Below are 18,345 nucleotides of genomic sequence, written 5' to 3'. Positions count from 1 at the left end.
GTCACTTATTTTGAGCCAGTGTTCTGTTGAGATTAGTCCATTTGACAATTATAGTTCCAAACCGATGAGCCTTTTTTAAATTCATCAGCTTGAACTGAGCCTGGTTTAAAATGGCTGTTTAATGTAGGAATAAATGGCTGCTGCAAAGTTAAAGACTGTGAATAAAATGGTTCTCTTTATACTTTATACTTCCTACTAACATCTCAGAAATCAAATGGCTCTTATTTTAAAAAACAGGTTTTTCAATTAGCCAACATCTAAATCCAACATGGCGGCTCCCTGGGTTGCAACTCAAACCTTTCTGGAGAGATTGAAGCTGTTCCTCTATTTCACACTTTGATTCTCTGCCCAGAAAAAGGAAAATGAAACTGCAATTCATTTTCAATATCTGCATAATTCAAATAGAAACTGTAAAAACTTATCAATGCAGGATTTTTTTTAACAACTTAAAAAATAAAAACAAAAAACAAACAAAATACTTTCTACTAAGTAAAGATTTTCAGGCCTGAATTAAAAGGTGTTTGTTAGAACTAAGTCATTATTAAAAAGCCATATTTATAGTAAAAGGCATGTTTTGTTCTTTTGTTAACTTTTGTAAATAATATATATTATTTCTAACAGAATCTGATATTCTGATATTTTGATTTTGTCTGGTGGAGTTTTGCTGTGCAACTCACAGTAAAACTGGAGGGAGACATCTAGTGGTTAAGTCAGAGTATTACTCTGACAAATCACAAGTCTTTATTGGGATGTTGATGCCAAATTTAATAGAAAATGTGAAACATGATTTTCCTCAGAACTACTACAGTTCAGTTTATCTTCTAGTTGTTCATTTGTCCTAAACACTATAAACTGCTGTTGTCACATTAAATATGTAAAAAGTCAAACTTTATAGTGCAAGTTATTATTATTTAACAGATAACATTATTCAAAGTGCTAAACAATAAAGAGTTAAAAATAATACAGATCAAACAGTTAAGACACAAAGAAACTCAATAAAAATATAGTATAAAATTAATGCATATATAAAACAGAGTGAACATAAATGTCTTTTTTTGTTTTTTTCTTTCTTCTTCTCTGAAATCAGGTCTCCACAGACGCAACTCATCCTGAGGTCTTGAGACGTTCAACAGTCTGACATCCTTCTCATGAACAACTGTCAGCAGAAAGAGGCCAGATTAAAACCTGAGCTTGAATCACAGCGAGCAGTCCGTCCATTTTAACATACGCTAAATATTAGAGATGTCCGGATACAGCTTTTTCACTCCCAGCACAATCCGGAAATTGCAGTTTTGATAATTACACATTCTTTTGTTACTTTTTTGGTGTAAAATGCTAGAAAAGGCTTAATCAAGTGGTATTACTTAAACAGAGCAATAGTCAACAAAAACAGTTATGAGAACAACTGACCCATTTGTCATTAACTTTAACCTTAAACACAATAATATTCTGCAATTAAGTTAAATGAATTAAAAGTCCCTAAGAAAAAAACCTCAATAAATTAAATGAAAACAAATTAAAGTTCAAAGCAACAATTCAAAGTCACTTCAGTTTTTTATCTGTCAGCCTGATGCTGCTGAATGGTGGGAACAACTACTGGTGGGGAAAACCCACAATATTGTCCAATTGTGAGAAATTAAGAGTCTACAGCTCCAATTTCCCTGACTGCACCCAAAATAATGTGACCACTGCTCTTGTTGGTTCCATGGTGGCCATTAGAAATGAAAATTATTGGAAAAAAATTATGTTTTTATCTTTGTTCAGAACGTGGTTTTGATAATTATAAATTACATTTTATTTTGATGTTTAATCTTTTTTTTCTAAAACAAAAACTTTAACTGCAGACGTTCAGCATTTCTTCTGCTGAGGAACACGGACGTATTTGGCGCCATCTGGTGGCGATCTTTCAGGTTTCACCACACTTTTGTCAGTCATGTCTTCCGAGTAAAAGAGGAAGAGAGTTAGCACAGAACTAGGAAAGTCAGTGTTTGTTGTGTGTTTTTAGGACCGCAGGTCTCCTGACATCTGCAGATAGAAAACAAATCTGAACCTGAGGCAACAAAAACTCTGATTACTCACTTTATTCTGAAAACCAGCAGTTTCTTATATTTGGAAATGTTACTGACAGGCAATAAAATAAAACACAAACAAAATACAAAATAAGACAGAGTCATTTTATATTCAAACAAGGAATCAACTTTATTTAGATATTTGTCTAAAACTAAATAGAGCTTACAATCTGAGTCACAAGACGACTATTGACACAGTTTGATCCAGAATCTGATCTTTGTCCAATAAATGACTGATGTCCTTATTTGATGATTAATGATGATGATAATCACAGTTTACAACAACATTTGTCATCAACATTTGTTGCTTTGTCACGTTCAGTGTGACACAGCAATAAATGTAATTAGTTTAGTTGAATAAAATCTTCCTGAGCAGTGATTGCCTCCATTGCTGATCAGAAACAGGGAGGGGCAGCACCCAAACAAACTCCAACAAAACAACAAACAAGATGAAAAAGTAGCTCCATAAAGACAGCTGGTCTCTGGACACTGAAGACATGACAACAATGATTGTACAAAAGACTGTTAATTATTTGTTTTCAGCCCTCTAGTTTAGGTTTTCTTCATCAAAGTATTTTAGATGCAGTAATTTATTTCAGCCACTGGGTGGCTTCATGTTCATATTTGTTGCATCTTGTTTATGGATCTGAGTAGAGTGATGCGGTTCTCAAGGCTGACTTCGTTCATAACCTCTTTCTATTGTCTGCGTCCATTGAATGTAAGTAATACTGTTGTTGATTTAGTTCGGTTGTCTAAATGTCTAAGAGCTGTAGTTGTGCTTTGTTCCGTTGAATATTATGGTCGTTTGCTGTATTTTATTTGTATTGTTGAGAGCTAAAGTTAGCCGTTTAGCATTAAGCTATTAAGCTCGGTTAATTAGTTGCAGCTGTTATTTGTGTTACCATTTGCAATTGAAATGCCTTATTTCTCTTGTATGTTTATCGTGTGACACTATTATTTGCAGGGTTTATTATTACTATGTATGTATAATTATTATTTACATTCTCATAGTCAGACATTAACACATTTATTCATTTGTGGAAATTAGGTTTATTTGTGAAAGGGTTTACAGATAAATTCTCATAATTTGTATTTGTTTATCTTTATAGGAAACCACACACACACACACACACACACACGTGCCCTTGTATGCATGGCTGAACCTCCAGAGCTAATTAAAAACAAGTAAAGCTCAATTCTGGACTCGGACATTCTCTTCTTTCACTAACTCACCTGAACATATATCTCAGCTGTTCTAACCCGACACCCTGGAGTGATTGTTTATCCACAACTGAACCAGCTTCAGTCTTCATTACAATGATCTCTCCAAAACAATAATGGAAACTAAAATACACATTTTAACCAATTGGACTTCAAATCAGTGCTGATTATTCTGGGTTAATGAACTCAGCAGAGGATCCATCAGGACAGGAAAATGAGAAGTAAAGTCTAATCCCAGCATGTAGAGGCTGAGTGAATCTGGTCTGGACTCTGTGGATCAGAGTCATAGTTTTAGAGACGCTGTAGAAACACAGAATACCTTTTATATGATCCAGGTACACTCCTATTCTGGAGGAAACTGGACGTTCTAGTGGAGTTTTAATGTTGTTGTGATAAAATGTGTAACTGTTTGTGTCACAATATAATGACCAGGATTTGTCATTGGATCCTAGTCTTTCTGTTCTGCTGATGTTCTTGTATGAAACGGCTACAGATCCTCCTCCTCTCCACTCCACCTCCCAGTAACAACGTCCAGTCAGACTCTCTGTACTGAGAACCTGATAACAAAAACCATCAAATCTGTCTGGATGATCAGGATAAGACTGTTTATGGTTCGCAAATGTTACCTTTCTATTCCCCTCAGATAAAATTAGAAATCTGTTTAGGGTGTTTGGATCCAGAGTGATAATTTTTAAAAGTTTCAAGAATCCATCTCTGGTCTTTGGTTCTGGTTCTGATGGTTGAACATCCACCTCAGTGAGCTTCAGTTCGATGTTTGTCCATGAGTCTCTCAGGATGACCTGTAGTTTGTCTCTGAGCTCTGACACAGCTGCTGTCACGTCCTCAAAGTGTCTCAGAGGACGGATGTTGATGCTGGATGAGTGTGTAGACTCACTGAGTGCTGGCAGTGAGGGGTAGTTGAGGAGAAACTGGTTGTGATCCTCTGTGTGTGAGAGCTGCTCCAGCTCAGCGTCTTTCCTCTTCAGCTCAGTGATCTCCTGCTCCAGCTTCTCCTGAACATCTTTGACTCGACTCACTTCAGTTTCCTGCTGGGATCTGATCTGCTGCTTCACATCAGAGCTTCTTTTCTGGAGGAGACAGATCAGATCAGTGAAGATCTTCTCACTGTCCTCCACTGCTTTATCAGCAGAGACATTGATGGCCTCCACCTCCTGTTGAAGCAGCTTCACATCTTTCTCTTGGTCCTGGATTCTCTGATGGATTTGTTGTCGACTCTCCTGGAGCTTCTTCTGTTTCTCAGCTCTTTCTGTTGCTGCTGGGACTGTTTCATGGCCTTTATGTTCATCCATAGTGCAGAGATAACAGATACACTGCTGATCAGTACGACAGAAGATCTTCATCACCTCATCATGACAAGAGCAGATGTTCTCCTGGAGGTTTTTGGAAGGATTCACCAGCTTGTGTTTTTTAAAAGCAGTTAATTGATAATGAGGCTTTAGATGATTCTCACAGTAAGAAATTAAACAGACCAGACAGGATTTTACAGCTTTCATCTTCCTCCCAGTACAAACATCACAGGCCACATCTTCAGGTCCAGCATAGCAGTGATCAGCTGGAGCAGCTTGGAGTCCAGTCTTCCTCAGATCCTCCACCAACTCTGCTAACATGAAGTTCTTCTCCAGTTCAGGTCTTGGTATGAACTCTTTCCTGCACTGAGGGCAGCTGTATTTTCCCCTCTGATCTTCTTCATCCCAGTGTGTTTTAATACAGTTCATACAGTAACTGTGTCCACAGGGAATAGTCACCGGATCCTTCAGTAGATCCAAACAGATGGAACAAGAATATTTACCTGAATCAATCTTATTTCCTCCCTGAGCCATTTCACTTCTCAACAACACTGAATGTCTCTAGTTCCTCTTTCTCCCAAAGATGTGTCCCAAAAGAAGCCAAACACCAGGTTGTTACGGATCTGCAGCAGTTTGTCTGATCAGCTCAGTGATTCTACCGATTCTGAGCTGATCAGATGAGTAAACCAGAAATGCAGTGTCAAGGAAACCTGAGATCTTCCCACTTCCCCATGCTGGAGATTTTAGTTTAACAGCAACAATAAATAAAATTACCTTTTAAATTAATCACACAAGTGACATCTAGACCCAACATTAGACTTAAACTTCAATAAAATCAATCTGGTTGTGTGTGTTGTTTTTGTCTCCTGCAAACTTTGCTTTAATTCTATTTCTTTTTTCTATCTAATCATAAGAAATCATAGTCAGTCAGAGAGTCATGAGACAGGAAGAGCAGGTTTCCTGGAAAAAGAGGAAGTAAGTTTCCAGCCTGCAGATTTATAAAAATAGTTGAGACTATTCCTTATTTTAAAGCATGAAAGTTTTAAAGAATGAAATCTAAACATTTTGAGTAATTGGATAAGACCCAAAATAAAATACTTATATTAATATTAGTTTACTTATAATAACACTTACACTTACATTTGTGGAAACACTTACAGGTAAAACAAGTAACTGTAATTTTGGTATCAAATAATTAGAATCATGGATTATTCTTGATTTCTTTTCAGAAAACATCTGTAATATCTGTAATAACTCACATTAAGATCATAATAAGAGTAACTAATAAGTTATGGTTATCATAATATTATAAATGAATGCTAAATCAGAGAAGCTAAAGAAGTTATAAATGTGATTTTGACATTGAACTTGAAATGGTGTAAAAACGTGTAACTGCAATTAAACATCACTGATACGTTGGCGGTAGATGGTAGGTGAAAGGTGAAATGTTAGGGGGGGAAGGAGGAACTAACAGGAGAGCAGAGATGATCAACGCCTTATTCGGAAACAGATTGTTGAACAACTTCAACTTTTCAAAGAAAAGGTTGTGCAGGCAACGGATGTAGGAGGACCGTTGAGCAACTCTGGGTCATTAGAACAGACATCAGGACATAATGTCTGTGAGACAAAGATGGATATGAGGTCAAGCAGTCAGCCAATGAAACAAGCACAGCATCAGTGCTAGCCAATGCAAACGCACCAAAATGGTGGATAAACCCTATAAAATGTGGGTGCAAAAGAGAAACCTTAGGTTGGATCCTCCAGGCAGCTTCAAGCCAAGAACATCATCATCAGTTCTAGTTTCAGAGCTGAACTTTGTGTTCAATAGAAGGGAAGAGCTTCACAGCTGCTGTTGTTGGGAGGGAAAAGTAAACATTTCAGATTTCTGCTGCGTTTCTCATTTCACTTCCTGGTTTTAAATGTTTTAATTTACTGACTTTGGCCTCCAGTAGACCATAATCAGAGTTACATTCATTTATATATTATGAGCAAATTTACGCACTCTACAATAGTAAAATATTTGCTATGCAGCAAAGATATGTTAGTAAATAATTTTCTTGAGAAAGTTTTTTACATTTGAAGACTGAATTCCATAAAAAATCTGTTGTGTAAAGAAATTAAATTAGCTGTTTTATTATTAATAAAAACAGAATAATAATGATGTTTGTATTAATCTTATTGTAACAGATGTATTCAACAGCTGTGCGAACAATGTCATGTTTTGTGATGATGGTGGCTCCAAACATGATGAGATCCTGACTGTATTACTGTATTATACTGTATTATACTGTATTATACTGTATTATACTGTATTACTGTATTATACTGTATTATACTGTATTATACTGTATTATACTGTATTACTGTATTATACTGTATTATACTGTATTACTGTATTATACTGTATTATACTGTATTATACTGTATTATACTGTATTACTGTATTATACTGTATTATACTGTATTACTGTATTATACTGTATTACTGTATTATACTGTATTACTGTATTATACTGTATTATACTGTATTACTGTATTATACTGTATTACTGTATCACCCCCAATGTCTTCTTCAGGAGTTCAGACAGATCGCTGTTATTCTGGTTTATCTGTCTGGATCAGACTACACTTTAACAGCCGAGTTCATAACTGATAGATACGACAACAGATGTGATGTTTCCATTCTTCTCCCAAACCTTGAACAATATGTGACATGTCCAACACAGAGATAAAATCCTGAATAAATGTGTTTATGTTTACGTGTCCAGGTGTTGTCCACCTCTGGTCTGAATTTTCCCAAGAAAATACAGACCAGACGTGGATTTTATGAAGAGGAAAAACATAACAGGAATAACAGGAAATATTACAAGATTGGACTTTTTCAAGCAACAGTGGGAAGCAGGAAAACCACTTTTTTCTTTCCATAACTCCTGAACTTTACAGGAATGAATATTGTCCTTCAGGTCGTTGAAGGGGAAGAACCAGGAAATGTGCTGTTGGGACTAAACTCTGTGTTTCACAGCTTTGACTGGTTATACTGTTTGCTTTGTCCCAGGAAATTTTGTTGTTTCTGTTTTCAACTATTCAAGTCGTTCAAATATTCAGTTCATAAACCATTCAGGAAACAAAGATACAACAACAAAGTTTAATATGTTTGTCAATAATACAATATCTAGAAATAACAACAACAAAACCCTGTTTTACAAAACAAAACTGCTTACTTCATGTGTTGAATGAGCTCCTGATCCAATAACCTTTAACCTTTAACCTGGTTTCTGTGTCTTACACTGCCATCTAGTGTTCATTTGCAGGTACTAAGCAAACTTTACGAAAGAGTCTGCTCATTTATATTGTAGTAATAAAAATAATCAGTACAGATCAGCTTTGATTTTAATAAATCCAGAAATTTCACACTAAAGTTTTTTCTTATTTTTTTTTAGGATAAATTAGTATTTGCTTTCTGAACGTGATCAGTATGATAATATTATCAGGTGGTAGATTACACCTGAAGACAAACACCAGATTTTCTAGTTGCACTAATGCAGTAACACAAGTGGACAAGATTTCATGCATTTGATGAGAAAATATTTATTTCATTCGGTACAGAACTGAGATTTGATTTGGACTTGAAGTTCAACCTGAACTCCCACTGCTGCAGTTTGAGAACATCATAATTTTATTTTAAAATATTTTAGAAGTCATTTATTTCCTTTAGATTTACATTTTTAACAGAATAAAAACTAAACATGATTGATGTATTATCACACATAAAACGAAAACAGACAGATCACAGATGCAAAAGTAGTTTTTATAGTTTCCAGCCACTGATTGTAAATAAGGGCAGTAATTTATATTGATGATCAATAAGCCTACAGATAATCATCTCAACACCTACACAGCTGTTGAATACAACAGTTAACCTGAATTGTTTGACATTAAATGATTTTTAAATATTTGAGAGGAGACTGATGGTTTCCAGTCCAGGGACATCATAGTGGGGTTGGAGGTGATTTTCACAGTAAGTAATTAAACAGACTAGACAGGATTTTACAGCTTTCATCTTCCTCCCAGTACAAACATCACAGGCCACATCTTCAGGTCCAGCATAGCAGTGATCAGCTGGAGCAGCTTGGAGTCCAGACTTCCTCAGATCCTCCACCAACTCTGCTAACATGATGGTTTTCTCCAGATCAGGTCTTGGTATGAACTCTTTCCTGCACCAAGGGCAGCTGTATTTTCTCCTCTGGTCTTCTTCATCCCAGTGGTCTTTAAAACAGTCCATACTTTAGCTGTGTCCACAGGGAATAGTCACCGGATCCTTCAGTAGATCCCAACAGATGGAGCAGGAGAAGTGACCTTGGTCTAGTTGAATTTCAGCTCTCAGTGAGTTTCTTGTCCTCAGAACAACAGTTCTGATCTAAACATCATGTGTTCCTGCAGTGAATGAGGCTTGAAAACTGTTAGATTCAGCAGTAAATTTTTAGATCTGAATTGGAGGAAACAGAGATGTATGTTGAAAGGATGCAACATATGAGAAGTCATCAGACAGTAGACAGTAAACAGAACCTGATTATATGAATCTGTCTGGATGATCAGAATAAAACTGTTGTTCCATTAATGTTACTTTTCTGTCCCCTCAGATAATAACAAAAATCTGTGTGTTGTGTTTGGATCCAGAGTGATTTCTTGAAAATATTTTAAGAATTCATCTCTGGTCTTTGGTTCTGGTTCTGATGGTAGAACATCCACTTCAGTTAGTCGACTTTCCAGGAGCTTCTTCTGCTTCTCAGCTCTTTCTGCTGCAGCTGGGACTGTTTCATGGCCTTTGAATGAATAAATGTTAACAAATTATAGTTATGATGCCAAATCCTGAAATTAAAAGTTTTTTTATTATAATTTTCAGTTGAAAATTCTTGTTTTGCAATAAAATGAGTTTATTTTCAGATATTTTATACATCTGTCCCTACCTAATGATGGGTCTGTAGATAAGTATCTGAAACCAGAGAGCTCTGTAGTTTCTGTAAGTCTGTATATATCAGATACTGAAAGTTGTTCTCTCTTACTGAGGATATTGATGAAAAGGTTACATGTTGGGCTCCCAAAGAAGAGCCACAGCTCCCAAACATCTTCATTTATGATCATCTGCAGCCCCATATACTAACATTACTTGGCAAACAAAGAAGTTTATAATAAATCATTTTGCATGAAATGTTCCCTATATGAGAGGCTTTTACTTCCTTAAATTGATGTATTTGTTCTGTTACGAAAGCAAACATTCTTACTTTTTTATAATATTTAAAGCAAACATTTAATTTTAAACAAAAACAAACAAATCCACCAAACAGACTCATAATAATAATTTATTAATCTTCAGTTAGATGCTACTTCTCTTACAGGCATCAGTTATATTTATGGTTTTTGCAACACATCACTGACTATTGACTGAGAAAATCGACTCACCTGATTGTCTTTACATTATCTCTGTTATCACATAATGGTTGGATCCCATATATGGCTCTCTCTCTCTCTCTCTCTCTCTCTCTCTGTCTCTCTCTCTCTCTCTGTCTCTCTCTCTCTGTCTCTCTGTCTCTCTCTCTCTCTGTCTCTCTCTCTCTCTCTCTCTCTGTCTCTGTCTCTCTCTCTCTCTCTCTCTGTCTCTCTGTCTCTCTGTCTCTCTCTCTCTCTGTCTTTCTCTCTCTCTCTCGCTCTCGCTCTCTCTCTCTCTCTCTCTGTCTCTCTCTCTCTCTCTGTCTCTCTCTCTCTCTCTCCCCACCTGCAGGTTTAAACAAGAAGTCAATCCGGTCCAACCTGTTGTCGCTTTGACAGGAAAAAAATAACTTGCTGTTCTGCAAATACTTTCACTCAGAACAAACCACTGACTCATGCAGCATGGAAAAGTCTTATTTATGTTTCTGAAAGTGTTAATTATGAAAAACTTTTAGTTTTCTTTATGTGTCTTAAAAACTCTGAGTTTAGTAACATTGTAAATGTGTGAGAGTAAACTTCACCTTGAAACGTCTTCAGTCGGTGTTCACACGCCCACAGGCAGATATCTGTACACAGGTATGTTTATGCTCTCATATTGTGTTTGTTTTTCCAGTGAGCAGACTGACCTACTTTACCTTTACTGCTACAGTATTTCCTCTCCCCAGGGCATGCTCAAAATGGTTTTACTCAAATCACCTGATGTGACATGAAGAACAGGAACATTTGACATAAAATTCCCTAAAAAAGCATATTTAATACAAACACAAACATAATTCAAAGCACATTTAACCGCTTAAATGTGGTTAAACTAATGATGTGCAATTAGGTTATTGGGCCTGCAGTAGCAATGCATAGGAGAGCAGTGCATTGCCTCACAAGATTTGCTATTATGTTTGCAGTAAAAGTTATTTTTAATGGTAATCCGTGATCACTGTACTGTGATAGATGTAGCTAAATGTTTTTTTTCTTTTTGAATGCATTGAAAATGCCAAAATGTTTTAATTTTTTTTCTGTAAAAGTGATTAAGTGCCATTTCCTGCCCATTAAAATTCAATTTCTGTCTGTAGTTACACTCAATGGGATTATATCATATAGACAAGGTTGGAAAATATATATTTTTTTAAAAATCTTTTTTTGCTTAAATTCCCTTTTGTGTTTAAATTTGTAGAAATTACATGCATAGGAAAGTAAACAGCATTTCAGTGTCAACAAAGCTCAGCCTATCAGAGTTTAAGAAGTTTCTTCTGGTGGAACAGATTTAAAAAATAACTTCCCTTATTTATAAATCCTGAACCTGACAGGAATGTTACTTATTGGGATGTTTAAATTCCACATCTACACTCTAAGAAATGAAATTTCTAATTTACTTAACCAAGTTGTCAACTATTTCCACTAAACCTAGTTAAATAAATCAAAAGAGAATTACACGTTTACTTTCAACATAATCGTTTCAGTAAATACAACCTACAACCTGTTTTTGGGTTAAACTCTGATATGAGAAAACGTTTCAGTGTTTCTTATAAAAATAACTTTTATTACTGGTATATGATAATAAAATGTAATGAAGCAAAACTAAAAAATAAGATCATTGTCCAAAAACAAACACAGACGACTGAGTCACAATACGACTTTATTGACACATATAGATTTATAATCTGATCTTTTCATCTGTACAATTATCTGAACAAACAACAACAACTTTTGATCTGACAAAGCAATAAATCTAAATGAAATTAGATTGGGTGAATAAAAATCCTCCGTAGCAGCGATAGCTTCTGTGGCTGAACAGAAACAGGAAGGGGCAGCACCCACACAAACTCCAACATCAACAAAACAAACAAGACGATAAAGTAGTTTCATAAATACAGCTGATTTTGAGCAGTGAAGAAATGACAACAAATATCTCTCAGCAACAATGATGGAGGTTTAAACAACTGAAACTAAAATACACATTTTAACCAACTGGACCTCAGATCACTGCTGACTATTTCAGTTTAATGAACTCCACAGAGTCCTTACTAAAGAGAGGCCTAACCCCAGCATACAGAGGCTGAGTGAATCTGGTCTGGACTCTGTGGAGGAGAGTCATGGTTTCAGAGACGCTGTAGAAAGACAGAATACCTGCTCTGTGATCCAGGTACACTCCTATTCTGGAGGAAACTGGACCTGGTACTGGAGTTTTAACTTTGTTGTGATGAAATGTGTAACCATCTGTGGTACAATTTAATGACCAAGATTTGTCATTGAATCCAAATGGTTCTGCCTTGTTTATGTTCTGGTATGAAACTGCTACTCCAACTCCAGCTCCACCTCTCATCGCCACCTCCCAGTAACAACGTTCAGTCAGACTCTCTCTACTCAGGACCTGATTATAAACACTGAATCTGTCTGGATGATCAGGATAAGACTGTTGTTGGTCAGTTGATGTTACTTTTCTGTTTCCCTCAGATAATAACAGCTTCTTGTGTGCTGTGTTTGGATCCAGAGTAATTTCTTGAGAATATTTTAAGAATCCATCTCTGGTCTTTGGCTCTGGTTGTGACAGTAGAACATCAACTTCAGGAATTGCCTGTTCAATGTTTGTCAATTTGTCTCTCAGAGCGTCCTGTAGTTTGTCTCTGAGCTCTGACACAGCTGCTGTCACGTCCTCAAAGTGTCTCAGAGGACGGACAATGATGCTGGATGAGTGTCTAGACTCACTGAGTGCTGGCAGTGAGGGGTAGTTGAGGAGAAACTGGATGTGATCCTCTGTGTGTGAGAGCTGCTCCAGCTCAGCGTCTTTCCTCTTCAGCTCAGTGATCTCCTGCTCCAGCTTCTCCTGAACATCTTTGACTCGACTCACTTCAGTTTCCTGCTGGGATCTGATCTGCTGCTTCACATCAGAGCTTCTTTCCTGGAGGAGACGGATCAGCTCAGTGAAGATCTTCTCACTGTCCTCCACTGCTTTATCAGCAGAGACATTGATGGCCTCCACCTCCTGTTGAAGCAGCTTCACATCTTTCTCTTGGTCCTGGATTCTCTGATGCATTTGTTGTCGACTCTCCTGGAGCTCCTTCTGCTTCTCAGCTCTTTCTGCTGCAGCTGGGACTGTTTCATGGCCTTTATGTTCATCCATAGTGCAGAGATAACAGATACACTGCTGATCAGGACGACAGAAAATTTCCAACTCCCTATCATGACGAGAGCATTTGCTCTCCTGGAGGTTCTTGGAGGGATTCACCAGCTTGTGCTTTTTCAATGGTGGAGCATCATGGTGAGGTTGGAGATGATCCTCACAATAAGAAGCTAAACAGGTTAAACAGGACTTGACAGCTTTTATCTTCCTTCTGGTGCAGACATCGCAGGTCACATCATCAGGTCCAGCATAACAGTGGTCAGCTAGAGCAGCTCCCATCTTCTTCAGATATTTAATCAACTCTTCTATCATGGTGTTCTTCCTTAACCCAGGTCTCTGTCCAAACTTATCTCTGCACTGGGGACAGGTGTGAGTTCCACTCTGATCTTCTCCATCCCAGTGGTCTTTAATACAGTTGGTACAGTAGCTGTGTCCACAGGGAATAGTCACCGGATCCTTCAGTAGATCTGAACAGATGAAACAAAACAACTTATCTTGGTCTGGTTGATTGCTCTCCGCCATTTCAGCTCTCAGTGACGACTGTGTTTGTTTATCTTCTGCAGAGCAGCAACAGCTCTGAGCTCTGATCTACACACCATTTGTTTCTGCAGTGAATGAGGCTTTACAGTTGTTACACTCAGCAATAAACCTCTAGATCTGATGAGGAGGGAACAGAGATGTGTTGACAGGATCCAGTGTAGGAGGAGTTATCCAGGAAAAGGTTTGAGGCCATTGTCCTGGCGTGTCTAAGCCTGTTTGTTTTGCCAGGTTTCGGTGTAGAGTTACAGATGGTTGAAACTGAAAGCAGACAATGGTTTGATTGTACCACATTGAACACAAATTGGAGGTTGAACTTTTTTAGCTTTGTGGTTGTTTTAGGAATTCAGGCTGCTGCTGATACACTGATTTCATTCACAGACATATAAATAATGTTATAAGTTGACTATTTTAGACTTACAAATAAAAGATTTAGCCAATAATAGCATAAGTCTGTTAAATAAAAAAAACATGTGCTCACCTGCAGTCGTGTTTTTTGTCATCAGCCTGTGGTTATGGTTACACATCTGACACAAGAAGACAATAGGGTTGTGGTCAGTAAGCACAGTCACTGGAGTTGATGAAGAACCAAAATACACCTCAAAATGCAGCAAGGCAAAGAGCATCACAAGAGTTCATACCTGTCAAGTCTCCCGTTTTGGCCGAGAAACTATCGTTTTTACAACAGTAGCATCGGACGGCAACATTTCCCGTATTCTCAAATCCAAAACTTGATAGGTATGAGAGTTTCTTTTTCAAGGATGGAATAGTTCACCTGCTGAGTTTTAAACTTAGCAGAATAGTGGCTTGCAGGATGGCACACTCCATCCTCGCCGTCTTGGAATAGCACTGCACCAGCACTTTAATCACAGACATTCACTCTGGAAGGCCTAGTGACATCAGGAGCAGCACTGCAGAACTACAGACAACAGATTTAGCTGCATTGAACGCCTCTTCATACTCACTGGTCCATGCAAAGGAACTACAGGGCTACACAAAGTGGTCATGGAAGAAAACATTTCAAATCATGTGCAAGCAATGTGTCCACCATAGTCTCCACTGGACAGGCTGGTCCAAGCCATGACAATATGCTGAAGAAGCTGGTCAGGGATCCCTGTTTAATTTTGTTTAATTTGTTTATAATAAGCAATAATCATGTTTAATATATTTGTAATTAGAAATGGCATGCAACTGCAGTCAAAGTTGATTAAGTTCAATGGAGGTTGCAACTTATAGAGGTGTGATGTGTCACAAGTAGATAGTAAAGGAAATAGATGAACTGAAAGAACCAGGGTGACCGACCTGAGCACAACACGCACAAACCCAAGCAAAGGAGGAACCAAGGAATGGAGAGTGCTGATCGGAAAGCAGGTGGTTGGTCCAAAGAAGGAACTGAGATGGGAAAGTGACCTTTAAGCAATCTCAGGACAAGACTCCCCCAAGCAGAGCAGAGAACTCCATCTAAAGCAAATTCATTACAGCTAATCAAAGATGCAACCTACTTCTGTTTTCATTTTGCAGGGCTGTGATCAACGAGTCTATGGGGGTCAGGAGGAGCTCATAAAGTTGACTGCAGAGAAGAGAAACTTCTGGGTTTCCTTCCTATCAGTCAACTCGCTTACAGCTGGATGGACAAAGAGGCCTTGAAACAAGGTGAAGAGGATCCAGGTGCTGTAGAAAAACAGAGGGCTGCTTCAAGTATGAGGAAATCACTCCAGGAATTCCCAATGACTGTGATTCTAAATTGGGACTCTGCCAAAAGCTGAGACCTGAGAAACCCAAGACTCAAGGTTAAGGCAAGAACTCGTTAGTCAAGGCTGGCTGTCAGCAACCGGATAAAAAGACGGGTCTCCGACAATCTCCCCTGAAGATTTGTGCCTGCCTCAGTCTGTCTGCTCCATGTACCTTGCTGGGGCTCTGTATTGGCCTGATGATGATAAATGCAGCTGAACCAACACTGTCAATACAGTCTTCCATGTGAGGGAGAGGAAGTGAGTCGGGCACCAAAACAGCATTAGGGAAATCAGTACAAAGTCATTTGATACCATCAGGCTCAGCAGCTGCCAAACACGGAGGACTCCATGGACTGTGACTGGTTTTTCCAGCCCGTTCTCCGACAGATAACCAACGTCTTCTTTTGTCTGGTCCGATTTGTCTAGGAGGAGCGATAAGATGCTACACTGGATCAGCTGTTTCCACATCAATGTGATGTTCAATCATGCAAATTCTGGATGGAATGTCACCAAACAAAGATAAGAAACCTTAAAGCACAGCACATAAACTCACAGTGAACATGTAGAGATCTCTGAAACTCGTGTCAAATATGTTAAAGCTTGAAGCTAAGATAAGCATTTCCCCTTGTGGGGACCGAAGTCTGGTCCCCACAAGGGGAAATGCTTATCTTAGCTTAGCAGTGTGTCCCCACAACGTAGTATATGTCAGGAGAAAGGTCCCCACAAGGTATTAGAAACAAACGCACCACACACACACACACACACACACACACACACACACCTACACACACACCTGTCCTCCTCCCTGCATAAAACGCTCCCTCATGAACATTTTAACTCCTTCTTACCAAGCAGCAGGAGCTAATCTGAACTCTTCCTCAATCTGTATCTGGTCACATCTCTCTCTCTCTCATCATCATCATCATTCTCTGACGATAATGAATCCCTCAATCACTAATTTTCCCTCCTTCTCCGTTAATGAATCTGCTACAGTGGTAAACGTTTGTATGATAAACATATAGGTTAGCTTGACATATTTTTCTGAATGGGCATATAGTTTTTCTGACCCGCCCCGTCTCGTATCAATAAAATCAACCAATGGGCTGTTGCGGCCAATAAAAATTATATTTAATATACTTTTTTTTTCTTTTTGTTAAATTATGACAGCCTAGGGTTGCCAGATATGGACAGTAAATGAGTCTGTAAACCAGACGGTCAGTTCGCCCCTGGACAGAAGTTCAAACTCAATTGTTTTACCTTGGCCGGTGGCGGATGCCAACACTACAGGGTTTGATGTGAAAAGTATTTAATTTTCCTCTGCAGTACCAAGAAGTGGACACTAGATGTCCCTGTTCATCTGAGTCACAGGATTCAAAGCTGTGACTCATGGATCACATGCCATAAACTCCTTCTGACATTTCCACTCATCTCTGTTGCCTGCTGTCAGCCATGATGGAGATGCTGGGTGGAGTTGGTTTTGGCTTATGACATTATTGATAAACTGCTGAGTTCTAGTGTGCTCTGCATCCCCAGAACCAGAACCAAACATAGAGAAGCTTCTATGCACCACAAAACCGCAAACTGCAAAACAGCTGCAACACTGGGTTCCTTTAAACCAAGACAAAAACCCACCTGTGTAGAGTTGCCTTTGATTAGTACTAAATGGAACATTGATCAACGTAGTTAATGTGTATTGATGACTTTGATGATGCATTGGATACAATTTAATGTTTGGTTATTTTCAAAATTGGTTACTGTTGATGTTTTTATGATGCAAAACATTTACTGCCTTGTAGCTTATTTGTCCAATACAAATAAACTAGAACTTTAAATTCCCTTGCTTCCCATAAACCTCACAGTCTAGTTCCCTTTTCTATTTTCGGCCTCATTGTTTGCTCTGCCACATGATAAAACATCATCCCCATTGCAACACTTTTTTTTTTTTTTTACATATTATTCTCATGGTCATCAAATCAGGTCAGATCAGGTGATCTGACACCAAAACAGTTTATATTCTCTTCAAAATACTTTAATGGAAAATCACAAGTGATTAACCACAACTTATTCCATCTAATGTGTTTGATTTTACAACTTAGGAAACCATAATAATTGATTTAAACAGTTTTCTCAATTGCTTTGACCTACTTAGAGGAAGTGGGATCCACTCAGCGGAGAGCTGATCTCCTAAATGTATCAACTCTTTCTTGTTGGTTTGACATATTTTGCTCACACTTTTGCACAATAGTTAACTCAGATGTTATTCAAGCAGTCCTAACGATGTAATGTTCTAACAATGGTAGCCAAGCAGAATTCACCGGTTCCTAATTATTAGTAGCTAATTTCAGTATGAATCCAATGAAGCACTTATTTCACTCAACTTCCCACAAATCTTCACTTAACAGTCAGTCTGCAGACTTAAATGGCTTCTTGCATTTTCAATACCTATTAAGCACTAAATCTGATTGTCACAAAGCAAATATTTCCTTATGATGGTGATTAATGTACATTTTAACCAACACTGATCCTGTTGAGGAGGGAGAAAACATTACTCTTTCTTGTTTCTACAAAGAAAACTATGATGATGAATCCATATCAGATTTCTCTGCTCATTTCTAGAAAGATGATATTTTCATGGGGTCAGAGATGCTACAGCAGAGAAAGTTTTCTACAAACGTCAACATCCTTCCAAGGCATGATCACGACAGAGCTGGTCGGCAGCAAAAGGTGATGATCCGCTCCTCTATCTGATTCAGGCTGTAGTAACCAGTAAATCAAAACTTGGTGACCTTTTAGCTTTAAAGTTCAAACATATATAACCTCCAACCTCCTTGGGATCCCCCATTGAATAATAAATATAACATGCTATATCTATTATA

The 18,345-nt window shown here is 37.9% G+C and overlaps 2 protein-coding genes across 2 annotated transcripts; both read right to left on the bottom strand.

The window, feature by feature from the left end:
* Positions 1-2,066: 2,066 nt before the first annotated feature.
* On the bottom strand, positions 2,067-4,804 carry LOC116733249 (tripartite motif-containing protein 16-like). The gene has a single exon (XM_032584031.1). It carries the CDS (start codon positions 4,802-4,804, stop codon positions 3,458-3,460), a length of 1,347 nt encoding a protein of 448 aa, XP_032439922.1. The 3' UTR covers positions 2,067-3,457.
* Positions 4,805-11,697: 6,893 nt separating this feature from the next.
* Positions 11,698-14,281, bottom strand: LOC116732406 (tripartite motif-containing protein 16-like). Its single transcript, XM_032582543.1, has 2 exons — positions 14,218-14,281; positions 11,698-13,997 (listed from the first exon to the last, which is right to left on the bottom strand). Exon 2 carries the CDS (start codon positions 13,719-13,721, stop codon positions 12,069-12,071), a length of 1,653 nt encoding a protein of 550 aa, XP_032438434.1. The 5' UTR covers positions 13,722-13,997; positions 14,218-14,281; the 3' UTR covers positions 11,698-12,068.
* Between the last annotated feature and the right edge of the window lie 4,064 nt (positions 14,282-18,345).

The sequence above is a fragment of the Xiphophorus hellerii genome, chromosome 14, assembly GCF_003331165.1.
Source record: "Xiphophorus hellerii strain 12219 chromosome 14, Xiphophorus_hellerii-4.1, whole genome shotgun sequence".
In the NCBI taxonomy this organism is placed as follows: Eukaryota; Metazoa; Chordata; class Actinopteri; order Cyprinodontiformes; family Poeciliidae; genus Xiphophorus; species Xiphophorus hellerii.
This window is presented reverse-complemented; position numbering and strand designations above follow the sequence as displayed.